The sequence below is a fragment of the Sphaerodactylus townsendi genome, linkage group LG08 (assembly GCF_021028975.2).
Source record: "Sphaerodactylus townsendi isolate TG3544 linkage group LG08, MPM_Stown_v2.3, whole genome shotgun sequence".
Lineage (NCBI taxonomy): Eukaryota > Metazoa > Chordata > Lepidosauria > Squamata > Sphaerodactylidae > Sphaerodactylus > Sphaerodactylus townsendi.
Genome location: NC_059432.1, coordinates 45,904,158 through 45,923,517, shown reverse-complemented (window position 1 = coordinate 45,923,517; position 19,360 = coordinate 45,904,158). Strand labels below are relative to the sequence as shown.

The following is a 19,360-nucleotide window of genomic DNA, read 5'->3' as shown; positions in this document are numbered from 1 at the left end:
GTCTAGGCATACTTTAAAAAAAATCTTGATTTCTTTACCAAGCTATAATACACTACACAATTACTTTAACATTTCAGGCAGATGTTTGCTTTAGAATACTCAGAATGAGGATTCGTCTTCCAACAGCACAGTTTTATGTAAATTCCGGCATATTGATTTCAGTAGAGTAATTTGCCTACAATTGCACTGTTGTTCAATTTAAACTCAGATACATTGTAACGTGCTTTATTGGAGATTTAAAGTAGAACATGAAGATATTGCTTAACCAATAATACAGATGTTGGTTGCTAAACTGAAAGCTAAACTGTGCCTAATGTGTTTAGTGGGCAATTCCTGCTTACCTAATCCTGGATGTAAAAAGGTGTCCAATCTTCTGACTTTCAGGTGTGGAAGGAGTCTTGAATAATGATTGAAGGAGTCTTGAATAATGAATTCCAGTAGGAGTGGAGGCCAGACAGAGCTATCATCATGATCATCACCTTTTGCTATAAATCAACACACCCATTTTTCCCCTTCTAGTCTTGTAATTTTAATAAGAATAATTCTACTATGTGCTCTGCTTTGCCTCCATTCTAGCTTTAAATGTTAGATGGGAGTAACTTTTCTCTGCACACTCACTATAGCATAGACATCAGTTCAATGGGATTGTGCTCTGGAGGCTGTATGGGAGAGATGGTTCCGTTAGTGTTGTGCCTTGGAAGTAGTGTGGTGCTTGTGTTGGCTGCCAGATCTAGTTTTTTTTCCTTCCTACAACTCTGTGGGAAAAGGAAGCACAGAAAGACAGTGGTGATACCTTTGTAACCTTGTAAAGGTGTCTTTGTGGTGTACATGAAAAGGTGGACAATAAAAGAATTGCTATAGTAGTACAAATGTGTTTCTCTACTTCAGAACCCCAGTAAAGCATGCTTCAGTGTCTCTAAATTTAAATTGATCAGCAGTTCAGTGCTGTACCCACAAGATGCTGTATTTGTGCACTGCCCTATTACTTTTGAGTTAGTGGAAGACTACCTCTGCCTTAGTCTAGGGATGAGATTATAGGTAATATACCTTTTGTTTATTCTGTCTAGCGCTCAAATAAAGCACTCAAAGTCTTGCTTGAGTTGCTTTGACTCTTTCTGATTGGGCTCTTCATTGGATATTTTTGTATCTTGAAGGGAATAGCTAATGTATAGGGATAGCAATGTTTTTCCTGCTCAGGACAGCTCACAATGGTGGACTTGAGTAATTTGTGGCTCTCAAGTCATTGGTGGCTCTCAACTCATTGGTTGTAATCTTAAATGTCACTGCAAGAGGTGAACTCTTCCGTGAACTGATTCACTTGTAATCTTGACCATTACAAGTGATCCATTCTCAATCCTTCTGTCATATATGAGTGAAACACACTGAAAACTTGAGAAAACCACTTCCTAGGTAGTAGCAATTAGGCATCAACTCTGTAGCTTGATAGCCTGCTTAGAGACCTTTATCCTATATAACTTACCTCACAGATGTGTAATCATTTCATGTTTCTCAAAACTATACAACTTCTTAATAGTAAATATTATCTTCTTTATGCAGAAATATTATATACTCTCTCTGCACATATTTCCCATACAGAATTGTAGCTGTCTTTCCACATACCCTTTAAAAATCAGCCTTTTGTGGGCATTTGCACAGCACTGTAAGAGTAGTAAATAATTTCCATGATTTGGGCAAAAAAGCAAACCCCTCCCCCCTGTGTTTATTAATACTCTACTTTTCTGACAACTGTAATCTAAAGTGGCTTACAATATAGAGAATTTGGCCTTTTCCTCTTCCCCACAGTCTAAAAAATAAGATTCACAGAGAAGGGGAATGGACAGAAATTAAAGGAGAGATATTGGTTTGACAGGCGTAATTTTAATTTAGCTAGGCAACTGTTCCCTTGTCATGGCCTTGTTTGGATTAAAATGATGAAACTCTGCTATGGCCTATACTTGTTCAGGCTGATGACAGAGGCCAGAGTGTCTTTCTCCTCCTCTGCTCCAACTGTCCTGAGTCTACAGAACCAAAAGTCCTGGCATGCAGTGGGCATCACTCTTCCTATGATTGGCAGCGAGGTGGGTGCATACTGTTCTCTAATCAGACATGGAAATGTTGTCATGAAAATTAAGCTTGTTTCTGATTTTGAGAACAGCCACCTAAGAAGTTGGAAAAATATATTTATATATTTTTATAGTTTATATATTTATAGTTTTTGGGTGGGGTGTTGCGAGCTATGCTGTGGGATTATTTTTAGAACTGTTGGTTTCTGTTGCTTGAGCATTTACCTAATCAGTATTCATATGGGCTACTTTTTATGAGAGGAGTGGATTCTGTACAGATTCCCATTATTGCCTACTAGGATCCGCCCACTAAGTTGCCCACCTCAACCACTGAAATGCAGCTTCGTGAGGGCAAGGCCAACAGATGGTTAAAGAACCATCTGCCCTACCATGTTTCCCCGAAAATAAGATCTACCCCGAAAATAAGCCCTATCATGATTTTTCAGGATTTTTTGAGAATGCTTGAAATACAAGCCCTCCTCCAAAAATAAGCCCTACCAATAGTTACAGATCACGAATTGCAGACAATGCCCTGCGCTCCCTGCCAATGAGGATGCGGCTTGCATCACACATGACAGGGAAGCAACGGGTTGCTGAGAGCCCGCCTTAACGAATTGTGAAGGTACTGTATTTCCCCGAATATAAGACATCTCCCGAAAATAAGCCCTAATGCATCTTTTGGCGCAAAAATTAAAATAAGACCCTGTCTTATTTTCGGGGAAATACGGTACCACCCTGCAGTCCTTGGATGAAGGATGAAATAATAATGGTAGGTCTGGCTGCTGTAGAATATCATACATAAGGACACAATTCTTCCCTAAGAACTCCAAAATGCTAAAAGTTGCAGGACTTGGGTTAAACTTTTTTGGGAGGTGGTAGTGTTGGGGAGACACTGCAGTTAGAAAGGAGTGCTTCTTCCAAAGTTGCCATCTTCTCTGGGGAATTCATATCTGTGGTCTTTGAAATACTCCAGGCCCCACCTGAAAGCCAGCAACCAATCTGTATAATATGGGCAAAATTAATTTAGGTAAAACCTAGCCATATGGGAATATCCTCATCTTTCTCCTATTGGATTGATAATACTCACTGTAAAAGTATGAAACCTCAGTCCTGGAATTTCTCTTAGGTCGTTTCCCTTGCACGGACGTGGAAGCGGAGTCCGTTCATGGACAGCGATGCGGGCGAGCGCCTCCCAGACAGAGCGACGAGTAGATCTGGCAGGCGGCTCCGCACGGAGCCGCCTCTTTCCCCTTCCCAGTCCCACTCACCGTGTCCCCATCGTCGGCCTGCTGGCCGTCGCAGCCCCGCCCACGCTGCCCTCCGACCTCCAGGGGTTGGAGGACAGCGTGGGCGGTGCTTCGACGGCCAGCAGGCCGACGACGGGACAATTTTACCGGTGATGTGGAACGGGGAGCGAAGAGAACAGCGATGTTCCCGGCGGTGCTGTTCGCACCGCGCCGCCGGGAACACGCTGTTGAAGGAACCCTTTAAAGGGTTGTTTTTCAGGGCGGCTTGATGCCGCCCTGGGGGAGAGGGAGCGGAGTCAGGTCGGCACTGCTGCGTTGCAGCAGCGCCGCCTGTGCGAATGGCTCCCTGGGGACGGCGTTTATCCCGTCCCCAGGGCGCCATTAATGGGCCGTGCGGAAACGGCCTTAGAGTAGTTAGGCTTCAGTATTCTGGAGAACCCAGCTTTCAAATGATGCTAGATTCTTCTGCCCAAAAGTTCACAGTATGATGCTTTGGATATATAAAATGCAGTGAAAAACTAATAGGTTAATTGTATTTCCTGTCACTTACCTTTTTACATTCTTTTGTTAACCTTGATCGTAAGCGTTGTATTTCTGTTGCAGTATTAGATCATGATATATACTGCACAAATCCTCAAGTTTTAAGTTTGCTCTTGAAAGGTGAAATCCTCTAGTGCAGGGGTAGGGAACCTGCGGCTCTCCAGATGTTCAGGAACTACAATTCCCATCAGCCCCTACCAGCATGGCCAATTGGCCATGCTGACAGAGGCTGATGGGAATTGTAGTTCCTGAACATCTGGAGAGCCGCAGGTTCCCTACCCCTGCTCCAGTGGATCTGTTCTCCTAAACTGGAATAGGCAAGCCCATATCTGCCTGGATTTCAAAATATCTCCGTTATGTATTAACCACAATGCAAATGCACAGTGGGAGTACCGAAACATGAGAGGGTACACTGAGGCTCCACCCTTGTCCTGGAAAGGAAATCTACGCTAAATTTTTCCATAAAGAACATGACCCATTTGTTGACCCGTGTTTTTTTTTTGTGTGTGTGCCTTATCTGTGAAGTCTGATCTGGATGGCCTAAGCTAGCCTGATTTTATTAGATCTCAAGCTGAGAAATGTTGTCCCTGGTTGTACTTGGATAAGACAGTACTGAAGTAGTCCAGGTTTACTCCTCAGAGACAGGCATTGGTAAACCACTCTAAATATCTGTTTCCCTGAAAATCCCATGGGGTTGCCATAGGTTGGCTGCGACTTTACAGAGCTCTACCACTATTAAGTCTTCATTTTGTTGGCTTCTATTCCTACCTCCCTCCATGTTGGATTTGTGATCCCCCAATCTTTGGCTTCACTCAGAACTGTGCAAATCTAGCATTGGTCTATTTATAGATTAAATTTGAGTTGGGAGAAGAATAGACAGGAACAAAAACATCTATTTTGATTGCATTAGAACTGCCTACAATACAACAACCTTTATTAGGCATATTAAAATAGGCTCCAGAGCGTTAGAGCATTAGAACTGCAATAGCCAGCTTGCAAAGTGTGTAGTAACCTAAGAGAGAAGTACCCTAGCACCATGGAAGCCTATAGAGAAAATTGATTTAATCACACACACTGAAGGCTCTTAAACAATTGTTCAAAGTATGTTGCCTCAGTCACAATGTTCTTACACACAGGGTTTGTTGTCTGGCTGCATTCTTCTTAATGAGAAGACATCCCGCTGCCACCAACTTTTAATTAAGTACTATTTTTTTGGTATCGTTTATCTTTGTTTAATTCTATTTATATAACTGATTGCCTTTGATACCCTTCCTTGCTCCCTCAGCTTTCCCTTTTCTTATTTAGTGAGGCTTTCGTGATGAGGGGTCTCCCAATGCCATTCTTTCAGCCAGTCAGGGTGCTGTCTGCTGAGTTCACCTGAGTTCCTCACTTCTGCCAAGCCTGGGAAGATCAAATGCTTTCTTCCTGTACCAGAAGATTGGCTCTTGAGGTGTTCTGCATCTTTGCTTGACGGCTCTCCTGTGCATTCTTCTGGATTCCCATACCAGATCTTCTCATTTAGATTTTACTGTAACTCTTGCCTGTCCTCATACTGATCTAGTAACTGCAGATAGAAATGCTACCTGATGCTTGATTTTCTTCTCTGATGAATTCCTGTCAGGATAGGTAATATAATCTTCTCCTTCCCCTACTGTTTTCTGCCACTCCCAAACCTTCCTTTTGAGTTCATGCATTGCTCAAGGGTGTATGCACATTTGGAATATTTATATTTATTGTGGGCATTCCAGTATGTGGTGCTGTATGCATTCTTATTAGAATTCTGATTGCTTGAGTGTATTTTTTTATCCTGCTCAAGTAAACTCTGTTTTTTAATACCTGACTTAAAGGGCTAGTTAGGAATTTCACTTTTGTTTACATTGAGGGTCTGATAGACTCTTATAAAGCTTCCTTTTGGAACGACCTGCTGCAGAGACAGCAGTAAGGCCCTGCCTCCTATCTCTGTTTGCCTGCATACTAAAAAGAGCAGGGGGACAGTGATGGAGAAGATTACTCCAAGGCTATGACCCTTAGTTGATTCCTCAGTGTAGAAATCTGGTGCTTGGTTTGGGTCTTTTGATCTGCTTCCCATGGTCACAGCCTTGGCACTAGTGAGGCAGTAATTCTGCTTCTCCTTGCTGTCACATTACTGTTTGTCATGTGTTTGCAATGTGGAAATGACTAAGGACCACTGGTTTAAACTACTTATTTAGAAAGAAATATTTTGAATACTTATGTGATTTCTCTCCAGAGGCTTGCTCAAGGCGATTTATAGCTAAGACAATACAAAGCCATTAAAATATACCCATGAAAAATCAAACCATCAAAACAAGTCGGGGCAGAACAAACTGTTGAGTTTAAACTATATTGTGTTGTCATACTCCTCCCAGATGTTGGAACCTAAATTTGCAGCTTTTTAAAACAAGTGATAATTGGTAGAAAAAGTTACTGTCATATTTGACTTCATTAGATTAAATTTCAACCCAGTTAAGCAATAGATGTTGTTCACGCAAATTATTGCCTGCTAATGCATGTCTTCCAGGTTACACAAAATATATGATTGTAAATGTTAATGTATATACAGTTGCTTTTGTGACTTGGAATGGATAAGAACAGAGTTCGTATAGCAGGATCTGGTGGTGAAGTTGTTTCTGTACAGTTACTCTTGGTCCATAGTGGAGGTTTTTGAAATAGCCTTTATTAAGAATTTTTGGAAACAACAACTGAAAGCTTTCCTATAAGGGGAGAAGATCAGGCTCCTGATTTCTTCTGCGCCAAATATAAACACAATTAAAAATTTACCACTGGTTCTCTGGTTACAAATATGAAAATATAAATCAATTCGTTTTTAATTATTATTACTAATTAAATAGGATTCACACTTTTTTCCATGTTGATTTTCTTATTCTCCTAGTCCTCAAATCCACAGATCATCAGTTATTTTTTTTCTGTTTTAAACAAAACGTCCTTTGGGAGTTCCAAGTTATTAGTCAACTTAGATAAGTTCTTTTCCTTAATTAAATAAGTAAACTTAGCCATCTCAGCTAATTGCATTATTCTGTTGTGGGTACAGATGAAGTTTTTGATTTTTGTGCATACAGTATTCTCACTACCGATGTCATATATAAAAACAGAATTCCATTATCTTTTTTTTCAAACTTTCTATCAAAAATTAAGCCTCTAATTTCATCATTTTTAATCTTCTGAATTATTAAATGTATTTGTGTCCAAAAATTTTAACTTTATTACAAGTCCACCATAAATGGTAAAACAATATGTGTTTGCTAATTTCTCCTGTGATAAATGCCAACGATCCATCATTTTGTAGAAATTCTCTTTGAGACTGGATCTTATGTAAATTTGTTCTTTTAACCACATATTCTCCCACTGATCCATTTGTACATTATACTGAAAGGCACTGGCCCATGTCATCATATAACCTTTCAGCTGGAATTGGATCTGGGAGCAAATTGAGAGGCAGTGTAGGTACAATAAGGCTGGAATTTCTTATCTACTCCAGCCATAATTCTGGCTGCAGCATTTGGTACCAGTTGTCGATTCTGGGTTTTCTTGAAGGGCAGTCACACTTAGGGAGCATTGCGGTAATGTTGTGTAGATGTTACCAGGGCATGCACTACCATGGCAAGAAGTTTCTGTTTGGCCAGGAAAGGCTCATTTACTAGTCCCTGCTTTTCTAACAGAAAGCCTGGGTTCAGTAACACTCCCAGCTATGTTTACTTAGAGAACGATATAACCTCCCCCGCATTTTGAGATGCATTAATTCTTAGGTCACTCCTTCCCACCAGTAGTACTTCGATTTAGTCATGATTAAATTTCAGCTTATTTTCCCTCATTGTCCGAAAGGCACAAGTCGATTCCGGGTTTTCTTGAAGGGCAGTCACACTTAGGGAGCATTGTGGTAATGTTGTGTAGATGTTACCAGGGCATGCACTACCATGGCAAGAAGTTTCTGTTTGGCCAGGAAAGGCTCATTTACTAGTCCCTGCTTTTCTAACAGAAAGCCTGGGTTCAGTAACACTCTCAGCTGTTTACTTAGAGAACGATATAACCTCCCCCGCATTTTGAGATGCATTAATTCTTAGGTCACTCCTTCCCACCAGTAGTACTTCGATTTAGTCATGATTAAATTTCAGATTATTTTCCCTCATTGTCCGAAAGGCACAAGTTCAAGGTTTTCATAGCCTCCCTGGGATCTGGTGGAATTGTGAGATACAGCTGCATATTATCTGTATATTGGTGACAACACAGCCCAAATCTTCAGATGACTTATCCCCAGTAGCTTGAAGTAGCTTTTAAAAATCATGAGGGATAAGTTGTGAGGGGGCTGAGGAGCAGTCCCCCAGTGCCATCCTTTGAAACCTTCCTTTGAGGTAGTACTGATATCACTACAGACTGGTGTGTTCCAGTCCTGACCCTGAAAGACAGTCCAGAAGGATACTATGATTGATAATAATGAAAGATACTGACAGGTCCAGAAGAATCAACAGGGTCACACTCTCCCCATCCATCCCTCACGGTGACAAAGGCTGTTTCAGTCTCATAGTCAGGCCTGAAATCAGACTAGGACATATCCTAACAATCTGCTTCATCCAGGAAACCTTGAAGGTTCCATCAACCACTTGTTTAGTCACCTGGCTCAAGAATGGTACATTTGAGACTGAAATATATGTATTCAAGTCTCTTGAGTCCAGAGTAGGTTTCTTTAGGAACGAACTCACCATAGATATCAGCCAGCACTCTCAGAATGGCATTTCCTGTTTCCTGGATCCAGTGTGTATGATGTGTAATACTGTTAGCTACTCTGAGCTCATCTTTGTTAGGAAGAAGCGGGATAAAAATTGAATGAATAAATAAGATAAAATCTGCTTCTGGTGGGGATGGATTAGGAGACAACGGGAGGAGAACTTGAGAGATAGTACAGGGAGTGAAATGATGAAGTAACCCCACCCTAACACTAGATACGACTTTCTAGTTCAGAACAATTTGCTGGATTGCCTATATTTCATGCATAATGTATAGTTTGGGCCTGAATCTGATTTGTTTGAAAGAAAATGCAAATGTCATTGTACTGCCTGGTCTTTTTTGTTTTGTCTCTGTCAATTACTTTCTTATCCCTGTTCAGGGGAAAAGGTGGAAAAACCCTGTGTGGAGACAAATCTGTATGTTTTAATTCTATAACAGCTTCTCCTAAAAGGTTGTCTGGCTTGTTGCCAGAGAAAATACTTCAGAGAGATTACTTCCATTTAGCATTGGTTATCTGGGAATTCAGCTTTTGTCACTTGGAAGTCTTTTAGTGACATTTCAGAATAACAATCCTGGTAGCAGGAATGCTCACTAACAATAGCGTCTATAAAATAAATCAAACTTTCAAGAAATCCTCAAAGGAATCATGTCTGTTCGCAGCATCCAAGCTTTATCAGTATTAGCAGTTCTGATGTGCAGTTACGCTAGTCACTTAGGTATGATATAATTTGCTAAAAATGAAAACTGTTTCATTCTGTTTCTAGTAGAAATTGTATTCTCTCTGCAAATGGTTTTAGCCATCTCTTTGCAAATGCAGGGAATGACTTTCTCTTTAAACTGGCATCTCAATCCTAAACCCTGGCTGGATTGAAGGCTTAACGTTATTAGTCAGTATCCTATGCTTAACTCTGCAGAAGGAAAAAATGTTTTTAAAAGACTCAGCATCAAGGGGTGGCAAGCATAGGAACTGTGCCGGAGCAACTTTGCCCACTCTGTCAGGCAGAACTGGAAGCTGCTAATCAGTGTATGCTGATATGGCCATGCTACTTTTACGCTAGACAAACATTCATGCAGAGCGCATAGTAAGATCCTTGTCCAAATACACTGAAGGGAATATGCAGAAGCAGGTTTGGCTCACTCCTTTAATCATGTTTCCTTCTGCAGGGTGTCTGACAGAGAAGGATATGTGGCCTCTCCAACCACACGCTTCAAAATTCCCATCGAATGGCACAGACCTCTTCTACACAAGGGTTCAGAGTGGGTGTGGGTTTAGGAGCATCAGCCTTTTTGCCAAGCAAGGGAATGCAGACCCTGGGGTAGAAACAAAGGCATCCGTAACTTCACCCTCACAGAAAGCTTTCATCCGAGCAAACTTGAACCCTGGGTTCAAATTCCACTAAGGGAACTATTAGAATGAGTGCAGAGTATACCTTTTGGCCAGCAATCAAGCTGATAAGCTACAGTTGAAAAACAAAACTTGCATCTCACATCCTTGGAAGCCATCCTTTAGCTGAACACACAGATAATAGACACATCTTGCATCATTGACAGTTCCTTAGTAAATCTTCACTGTTAAAGCAGTACATATCAGGGCAGGAAAGATTGTGGAGCATAGCACAATTGAATGTGCAGGTATAGCATACCTTGGTGCAAGCCGTGCATGGGTTTAGCTGAACACAGCCTTAAAGGAGCCTTAGGCACAGCTCCACTAAACATTGTCACTTGGGTTTGGCTGCTCATGCTGACTGTCTGCCCCATGTGCCAGTCATCTTGGTCAGAGCTACCTCGGCTGTGTTAAGGGTGTTCTTTATTGCCACCTGTTGTTATTTATTCTGGGAATGTTTGTGCTCCATTCCTGTTTCCCTCTTTCATTTATATTACTTCATATGTGGTCTGCCTTCCTCACAGAGATTTAAGGCAGCCTGCAGTATAGAGAAAACAGTTCAATCAGCACAAGGCATCTGGTAACAATAGAGCTGGTCAAGGACTATGGAAATTAGGGAATAGTACGAATGAAGAACTGACTGGGGCATGACATACCATAAACAATACAGAGAGTGGGTTATAAAAGTAGAAGAGAGTGCAGTAAAGTCAAGATGATGCACTCAGTAAATGTTCTATAGCCGACAGTCATATTTCCTTATAAAAGCACACTCCTGGGCTGTTCCATTATATTGCTGTCTTGTTTCCTTTACCAAAATATCTCCTGAACATTTCTGTTTGGCAAATTCTGAGTTGCAAGACAACACACCAGCAGTGTTTGGGGGAGGATTTCAGAGCTAAAGGAGCCGTCTCTTCTTTAGCACAACTGTGCAGATAGTGGAAGATACCCTGACTCTTCCAAGTGTGAATCCTGTGTCGAAGACAGCTGCTGTAGCTTTGGAGTAGCGGATTGGGAACTAATCACTATCCTGTCAAACACATATGGCTGTGAAACAATCCTCATTTTTATTGAACATAGATCTAAAGCCAAGCCAATGAATATAGATCTAAAAGCCAAGCCAATGAATGAAATTGCTGGCACTAGACTGTGCGAGCGGCATTGAAAGTGTGCAAGATCACAGGCCTAAATGGTAGCTATCCCTGTATGCCATAGAGTCAGTTGTGCTGGTTAAACGATCACTTAATCAGCTTTTAGTGATATAGGAGCTAGGCTGGATCATGAGTCCTGGCAACCACGCAGCAGAGCAGGTAAGTAATATTGACAATTCAGCAGTTGGTCATGTAGCATGCCCAGCAGACAGTTGCCACATATTGTGGTTGGAATCTGTCCTTACTGTGTCAGTTTGATGGCTGCTCATAAGTCAAAAGAGGTACAAGGACAGTAATAAGTTCTTATCCATTCCAAGTCACAAAAGCAACTGTATATATACATTAAAAGTTACAATCAGATATTTTGTGTAATCTGGAAGACATGCATTATCAGACACTACAACATCTATTGCTTAACTGGGTTCCACAATAGTGGCAAATAGCAAGTCGAGTCGAAATTGTGGTAATATTATCTAGTGGTAACGGCACTTATTGTAGCACTTACTGCATCTATGCCTCATGTCAGACAGGCCCATGGGTATGTCCATGAACAGGAAGTTTTCCATATGTGTAATAGAAGAGAGGTGAAGGCAGTTAGTTGGACTAACTTGCTTTGGAGCCATCTTTAGTTCTCTGAGAGCCTGACATGATTTATTTTATATTTCCTATTTTTTCTGATAAATGAAAGGTGGTCCAGTCATGGTTAGTTCAGTGTAACCTGTGTTTTAAAAAAATCTCTTATGTCAAAGCATGCCACAATCATAATTGAAAGGAGCTGGAAACACAATTTCTAAAGCAATGGGCAGAAGCAGTCCCCTTGAAAAAGTGAACATGCGTATTTCATTCTTCCCACATACATCAGACTAAAAGTCCTGAGTTCTTTGTGGCCGACCACTATTGCTTTAAGCTTTAAAGTGAAATGCTAATATGAAAAGTTTAGCTTCTGTTCTCTGTCTTGGTACTGAAGAGGTTGGATTTACTCCATGCAGGTTACAGAAAATGACTAAGTGATTCCTGTCTGGCTAGAAAGATGTTTTGAATTGCCTAAATGTCATCAGGATGAATAAAGAACCAGTGTCGCATTGCCACTTCTCTTTTTGAGAAGGGTGCGCTCCATTTGCCCAATTGATCTTCTAACTGGATTCAAGCAGTTGGAGCATACTCCTCAGAAATGAGTTCCCTTGGGGCTAGAGATCAAAGAAATTGTATTAAAAGAACTTGCTGCTTCTTCCATGAAGAATAATTAGCTCACTGCAGTTCAATATGTATTTGTCCATCCCTGTTTGATCCTTCCATTACCAAGATTCTGGCATGTTGCTCCATTAAATATATATATATATATTTTTGCTCCATTTTGCTCCATTAAAATATATATATATATTTCTTCCTCTTGCTTGATATCCCAGGTGTTTCATATCCATGGTGAAGATCTGCATAAGTTCCTTGAAGCTCATTCCAGGGACAATATTATACTCAGCCATTGATGTCTAAATGAAGTGTCCTGCTTAAATCTATCAGATACATGCTTTTCAGTTGGATGGCATTTTCTTTTCAACTGCTTCTAAATCAATTACCACAATTATGCCCTCATCCTTGGTCATTTACTTATTTAAAATTTATTCAGACTTTTCTAGTCCTAGAGGCCACAACTTATTGAGAAAATGTATATGCTGTTTCTCCAGAGACGGGCTTGAATTTTAAAGAGCTGATTCCTGTTTGTAAGAGAGGACAAAAATCTTGCATGGAATCTCATATTTATTTATTTAGAAAAATATATATGTATACTACCTATCCTGAGTGCATCATGATATGGCTCTGAAAAGAAAAACAATATCATAAAATCATAAAACCATATATTGCAACATATTGTTACCCAAATTGCCATGAACGTGGCAGCAAAAGAAGCAAACGTTTCCCCTTGCTGGCACGACACAGACGCCTATATTGTGGCACATTAAATAGCGAGGTCTTTAACCCTGTGTATGTCAAGGTTGAGATTCAGACCAACACTTGAAAGAATGAGGGGGAATGAGCTTTTCAAAATACAATAGGTTTTTGTTTAGCTAGTGGAAAGAAAAAAATAAAAGGTTAAGCAGTTTTTGCAGAGCAAATGACAGCTTTATAATGGAGAAACACAGCATTTGTAAAACAGCTGAAGCTTTTCTCGACCAAGTTACCTGCCCAGAGGGAAGAAGAATTGGGGGGGGGGGGGGCAAATGAGCTTGTTCTTGGCTACAGTGAAGCAGCTCTGGGAGAGTGAAACAGGAGGAAGCACAGCAAAGTGGGTAGAGCAGAGAGGCCAACTGTGAAGCTGGGGTAACTCGATGGATACCAAAGATTTGGGACCGAGGGTAACTTTTTATACACTTTGCCAAGAGAGGGGAGGGAAAGGAGTGTTGGCTTGGGGATGAAAAATAGATGAAAATTCAATTTCTCCAGATGTGAGTTCGTTTGAAAAGAAAGTCTTTGTCAGCAGTGTGGCGGGGCATTTTCCTTATTTACAGTACCATGTTGGAAATTGTTTTAGGGAGACTGAGAGGTTTACATGATTGAGTCAGGGCAGAGACTTTCCTGCCCTACCATTAAGATAAGGGGGAAATAGCCGGAATTATAATTTAGCTTATAATTTTGAATATTTGGGTTGTTGAATTAGATCAAATGATCAGGGAGGAGACTCTAAAGTCATTGAGGAAATGGCCCCTGGGCTTTTGTATAACTGGTGGAGGAGCTGCCTTACATTTCTTTGTGCCCTCAGCATGACTGTCTGTCAATTTGATATTAGTTTGATAAGACTTTGGCTTGACATTAGGAAGACATCTTTAACAGTAAAAGTAGTTCTGCAGTAGAATTGGCTGGCAAGGGTGGTGGTGAGCTCCTCCTCTCTGGCATTCTTCAAATCATGGCTGGACTGACAGCGGTCAGGGATGCTTGAGGCTGATCTTGCATTGAGTAGAGAGTTGGACTAGATGACCTATATAGCCCCTTCCAATTCTATGATTGCTAGGCCCTTGCTAAGAAGTGCACTTATACAGGGTTCAAAATCGGGGTCCCTGCAAAGAGGTGTCTGGTGGCATCAATATGCTTTGAAAGTACATTCAGTTTGTTGCAGAGTGACTACTTGTCCTGGGCTAAGTACCAGAACCACTCTCCAGAACTACCATGTGTAGAGCTGTGTGCCAAAAGCATTCTCCAGCGGTTTCGTATAAGAATAGTTATCAGGCTATGCTATACCATTTCACATCTCCTGAGCTAATATAGAACGGTAGAGTAAACTGTGTCCAGCCACTCAGTTAGCCTTCATGTATTTTACAATAGATTATATTCCTTAAGCATTTTATCATAGACAAGTATTCCAGTTCTCAGACAGGATATTGTCTAGAGCATTATGGCAATTTTATGAAGAAAGTAGGGTTCTCAAAGTCGGGTACATGTAAATGGGGTTTTGCTCCACTTGGGACCTGCCGGTTTGGCCTCCTGTTTGCCAATGGTGATCAGGTAGCCAGTGGACTGCTCAGAGATTTGCAGCCTTTTTTTGTGTGGATTGCTACTTGCAGCCATTAGAAACTGACTGTCAGCTAATAAGAGATTTGCCAAGAGTTGGCTTCTAATCTCCTGCTGAGGAAATTTTTTTCTGTACATTTTGTTCTTGAGAGCCAGCATGGTTAGTGGTTAAGAGCAGGTAGACTCTAATCTGAAGAACCAGGTTTGATTCCCCACTCCTCTACACGAGTGGGGACTCTTATCTGGTGAACTGGATTTGTTTTCTCACTCCTACATTCCTGCTGGGTGAACTTGGACTAGTCACAGTTCTTTGGAACTCTCAGCCCCACCTATCTCACAAGATGTCTATTGTGGGGAGAGGAAGGGAAAGGGGTTTGTAAGCCCCTTTAAGTCTCCTTATAAGGGAGAAAGGTGGGGTATAAATCCAAATTATTCTTCTGCATAGCAAAGGAGTTTGGAGGGCAGGAGATGGGATGGGATGAAGAGCCACTTCCAGCTAATCACCTAGAAGTCTGGTTCTTCCGATCTCTGAGGATTAGGAGGCCAGGTGATTTCCTTTCCTTCTCCTAACCTGAAACTGTTTTCTTGGCAGAAAATGGAGCTGTTTCTCCTCTCCCTTTTGTAATACAGAGATTTAAAGCATTGCATCTTTCCCTTCCCAGTTTTTTCTTTTCCAAAAGTGTTGCTTCTCTTCCTGTCCAGCTTAAGAGGGAAGAGAAGAGCTCTCTTTGTAACTTTACTGTGTATCGTTTTTGCTGAGAGGGTGGAGTGGCTCAGAATCTGAGTCTCAGCTGATCCTCAGTCAGCTACGAGTCCTCTTCTGACCAACAGGCAGCTTCACGTAAGTGTTTGGCAGCTGTTCAAATTGCTCAGTTCAGTCTGAATGTATCCCTGATGAGCTCACAGTCTGATTGTGCTTTGTTGAATGAGCTGAGTTCATCTATTGAACAGGTACACTGAATAATGTGACATCTCTGTGGCGTAAGCAGATCTGACATGTGGTCTCTGATACACACCTTCATATATGACATATTAGACCTAATGCCCAAGGATGTGGAATTTGGATGAGTGACTGTTGAGTCCAACAGTTGACCTTAGGTGAGATAGTTCTTGTTTGTGTGTGCAGGAAGAATTATAAACAAGCCAATTTTATTATTCACATAAGTGAAGTCCTTCCACAGTGGCCATGTGACTATCGCAGTTCCTTATTTCCTTATGTAGAACATGCTATGGACAAAGTATTGAATAAGCATTCTCTTTTATGTGAACTGCCCATGTGTTATCTGATATTGTGGCTAACAGCTTAATCTTTTTCTGAAATCAGAGTTCTAAGTGTGCAATGTGTCAAATTGTATGGCAAATGGTAATTTGACCTATATCTTTCATCACTCTAGGTGTTGTAGAAGGTGACTTGGCAGCTATTGAAGCATATAAGTCATCAGGAGGAGATATTGCACGGCAGCTTACCGCAGATGAAGTACGTTTGCTAAATCGCCCTTCTGCTTTTGATGTGGGATACACACTTGTTCATCTTGCTATACGTTTTCAGAGACAAGATATGTTAGCAATTCTGCTTACAGAGGTAAGGTTTCGATGTTCCTCAGTAGAAACACAAATTCCCAAAATAACTAACACTGCCATCCTCTGGGGCGGGGAAGGGTTGTAGAGCTAGTGTGACCCCACCACCAATGTCATTGCCAGCCATAATTACTATGCTACCATGAAATGTGGAACTAATTTTGTTCACTTTAAGCAATAGTGATTGCTCTAGAGGACGAGTTTCACCTTTTCAAAATGTGTATATTACTTTGAGGAGCTGCGTGTTAAGTGCTTGCACTGCCACTCACATGGTCAGGAGTTCGAGCCCCCTGCGGGTCAGATATCCTGGCAACTGGCTCATGATCAACTCAGCCATCCATCCATTTCTTGGTCGGTAAATGAGTACCTAGCACATAGCTAGGGGGTAAAGAATAGCCGGGGAAAGCAATGGCAGACTACCCCATAAAAGAGGCTTTCCTATGAAATCACTGCTCGAAGTGGTACCCCAGGGTCGGACATGACTGAAGGGGAAACTTTACCTTTATATTACTTTATTTCCAATGCTGAATTTTTAAGTAAACATTTTCTTTCTCCTTGGAAGCTCTGGGGATTTGATTTATGTATTCTTAAAGTATCACTTATGTGTGTGTGCGCGCGCGTGTGTGTGTGTGTACACACAATTCGCTTCCATTTATTCCCCCTACTATAGCTTGACATAAGACTTGGGCTAGTTTTCACAGAGGAAGTATCTGAAGTACAAGTATTCTCGTAATCATTTCTTGGAGGTTTAAATCCTTGATCTAAGGTGCCTTGATTCAGATCAACACATCCTCCTCTTATCTTGTCTAGGCTTCCAACAGAATTATGTAATAAAATTGACTGTGCTGGTTCAGGCTGCAGGAAGAGACACTTAGGTTGGCGGAAGGCTCCTTGGAGGATACTTGGATCCGCCCTAATAATTTTGAATGCTCTCCTATGTTTAAAAGTTCCTTGTAAATAGAAAATTGGATTAGCAGGCAAAGAGCTAGACTGGAACCCTTATTCTGCATATGCTAGTTTACTTGTATGGAGTTGTTTTGGAGTTCTTCATGAAAATATCCTTACTTGATCTGACTGGGGCCTAAGTAGTCCTGTATCCTGTTTACAGATGTCTTTGTGACTTGATTTTTAGTCTTCCCAGTCATAGTATCATTCCTAGAATCATTCTTCTTTTTATTGCTGGTGTTCATAGAACAATGTCTCTGAATATGATCCACTGATGGATATATGCATAGTGGATGTATCTTTTTGTCTGTGGGAAAACCCATCTAAGTTATTGGCATCAGAATATCTGTCAGATGTGTTGTGATTATGTATGTTTTAAAGTTCCTGGCATTGGCTTTTACTTGATGCTGATATTATTCAGATGTTCACTGTTGTCTGTATGGAAATAAATCATTTAGATGTTGTGTTACAGGTATCCCAGCATGCGGCTAAGTGCATTCCAGCCATGGTGTGCCCAGAGCTTACTGAACAAATCCGGCGTGAAATTGCTGCCTCTCTTCATCAACGAAAGGGAGATTTTGCTTGCTATTTTCTAACTGACCTTGTAACATTTACGTTACCTGCAGGTAATTATGTGACATGTTTTTCTCTCCTTAGTAGAGGGCTCATGAAATTGCCAATTGCTTATCTTTTCTAACTCTTACTGGTGTAACCGATTCTGAAAATTATAACAATATTGGCTTTCCTATGATCAGATGTCTTTACAGTCATTTATCAATAAGAACCTTAATTGAGAAATATCATCTACCATGAAATACTTAAAATCATTAACACTCTGATAACCTACAGGTGTTATTAAATACTTCAGTGTAATATCATCTTCCTCTGACCTATTTTCTTTAGTGCTGTTACTCCTGATGAGAAAAAAAGGTTTACTTAAGGGCAGTGGTGTAGTGCCTATGGGGACATGTGGAGTCACATGTCCTGGGAGGAGGCCATTTGGGTCATGTGGGGGCTGAAAATCACCCCCACACCCTTCCCTCCGCTTTGCCCCAGACAGGAGCTCCCAACCAAGCTCAGCCAAGGGGAAGGCTCAGCCGGCACACCCAAGACTGGGAGTGGCGTGGCTGGCACTGCGGAAGGCGTACTGGCCAGGGAGAGGGCCTTCCCATTTGGGTGTGCCAGGCAGGGAGGCGGTGCTGGGGCCAGCCTCTCCCTGGCCAGCGTGCACTCCACAGCACCAGCCACACCGCCTCTGGCAGCCTTAGCCTTGTTCGGATATCAAGGCCTTTATTTCATCCATGGTCCTTTTTAAAATGAAGAAACATTCTCTCCTGAAGATGCATATTCTGAGTGGAGGATGAGACTCAGCACCTTATGGTCCTGTTTTATGTGCGGGGTACGGCCAAAGAAGCCCACAATACTGCTGACCAAGTTTGGAGCCAGTGTGGATTCAGCTCAGGTCTTGGTTGGACATTTGCTGGCAGCATCTCACATCACTGTTCTTGTGAAAATAAACTAATTTTTTTAAATGCCATGCAAATTAAAGGATGTGCATTTCTGACCTTAAATATCCCTCCCGCTTTATTGCCCAAACTGAAAGATAGCCTGCTAATCTTTCAACTCTGGGGCTCTAGGGGTGGTGGGCCTCTACACTACTTTGATGCTGCTATTGTTCTAAGGTAGCAGAATGGTAACCTGCATGGACAGCACTAACCTCCCACCATTGGTGTTTTTTTTGGCAAGGGGGAGGAAAGACTAGAGATTTCCCCCCATACTTTGCATTCATTTTCAGGATCCTTTTTTACAGCCTGTTTTGGCACTGAGGATGTTCATGTGGGAATTGCCCACTTTTCTAATTAGGCTAGTGGCAGATTTTGAGTGATTTTGTTAACTATATTGTAGTCTAGGTGTTAAAACTATGACTGGGCTGTAAGACGTATCCTGGCAAATTGGCATTGATGCTTTAATTCTGGTTCGAATGTTGGGACTTTCTAGACCTATTGTTTGACTGCAGTGTTCTCATCTGTGATTGCCTTTTATCTTTAATTTTTGCAAACCTGTTCGTAGCTTCAGGTGTAGTGATAAACATGAAATCACTGTTTGCTAGTTGCAGTAGAGTACTATTTTGTCATGGCAAAGGAGGCATTTTAAAGACGAAAACGGTCCTATATATGTTTTAAAGCCTTGGAA

At 41.3% G+C, this 19,360-nt stretch overlaps 1 protein-coding gene across 1 annotated transcript in view; it reads left to right on the top strand.

Annotated features, from left to right (window-relative positions):
* ZRANB1 (zinc finger RANBP2-type containing 1) overlaps nt 1-19,360 on the top strand; it is a 65,103-nt gene that overhangs the window by 22,829 nt on the left and 22,914 nt on the right. Inside the window, exons 3-4 of the mRNA XM_048505315.1 lie at nt 16,039-16,226; nt 17,640-17,793. Of these exons, the coding sequence (XP_048361272.1) occupies nt 16,039-16,226; nt 17,640-17,793 (342 nt within the window). The remainder of the gene's footprint in view (nt 1-16,038; nt 16,227-17,639; nt 17,794-19,360) is intronic.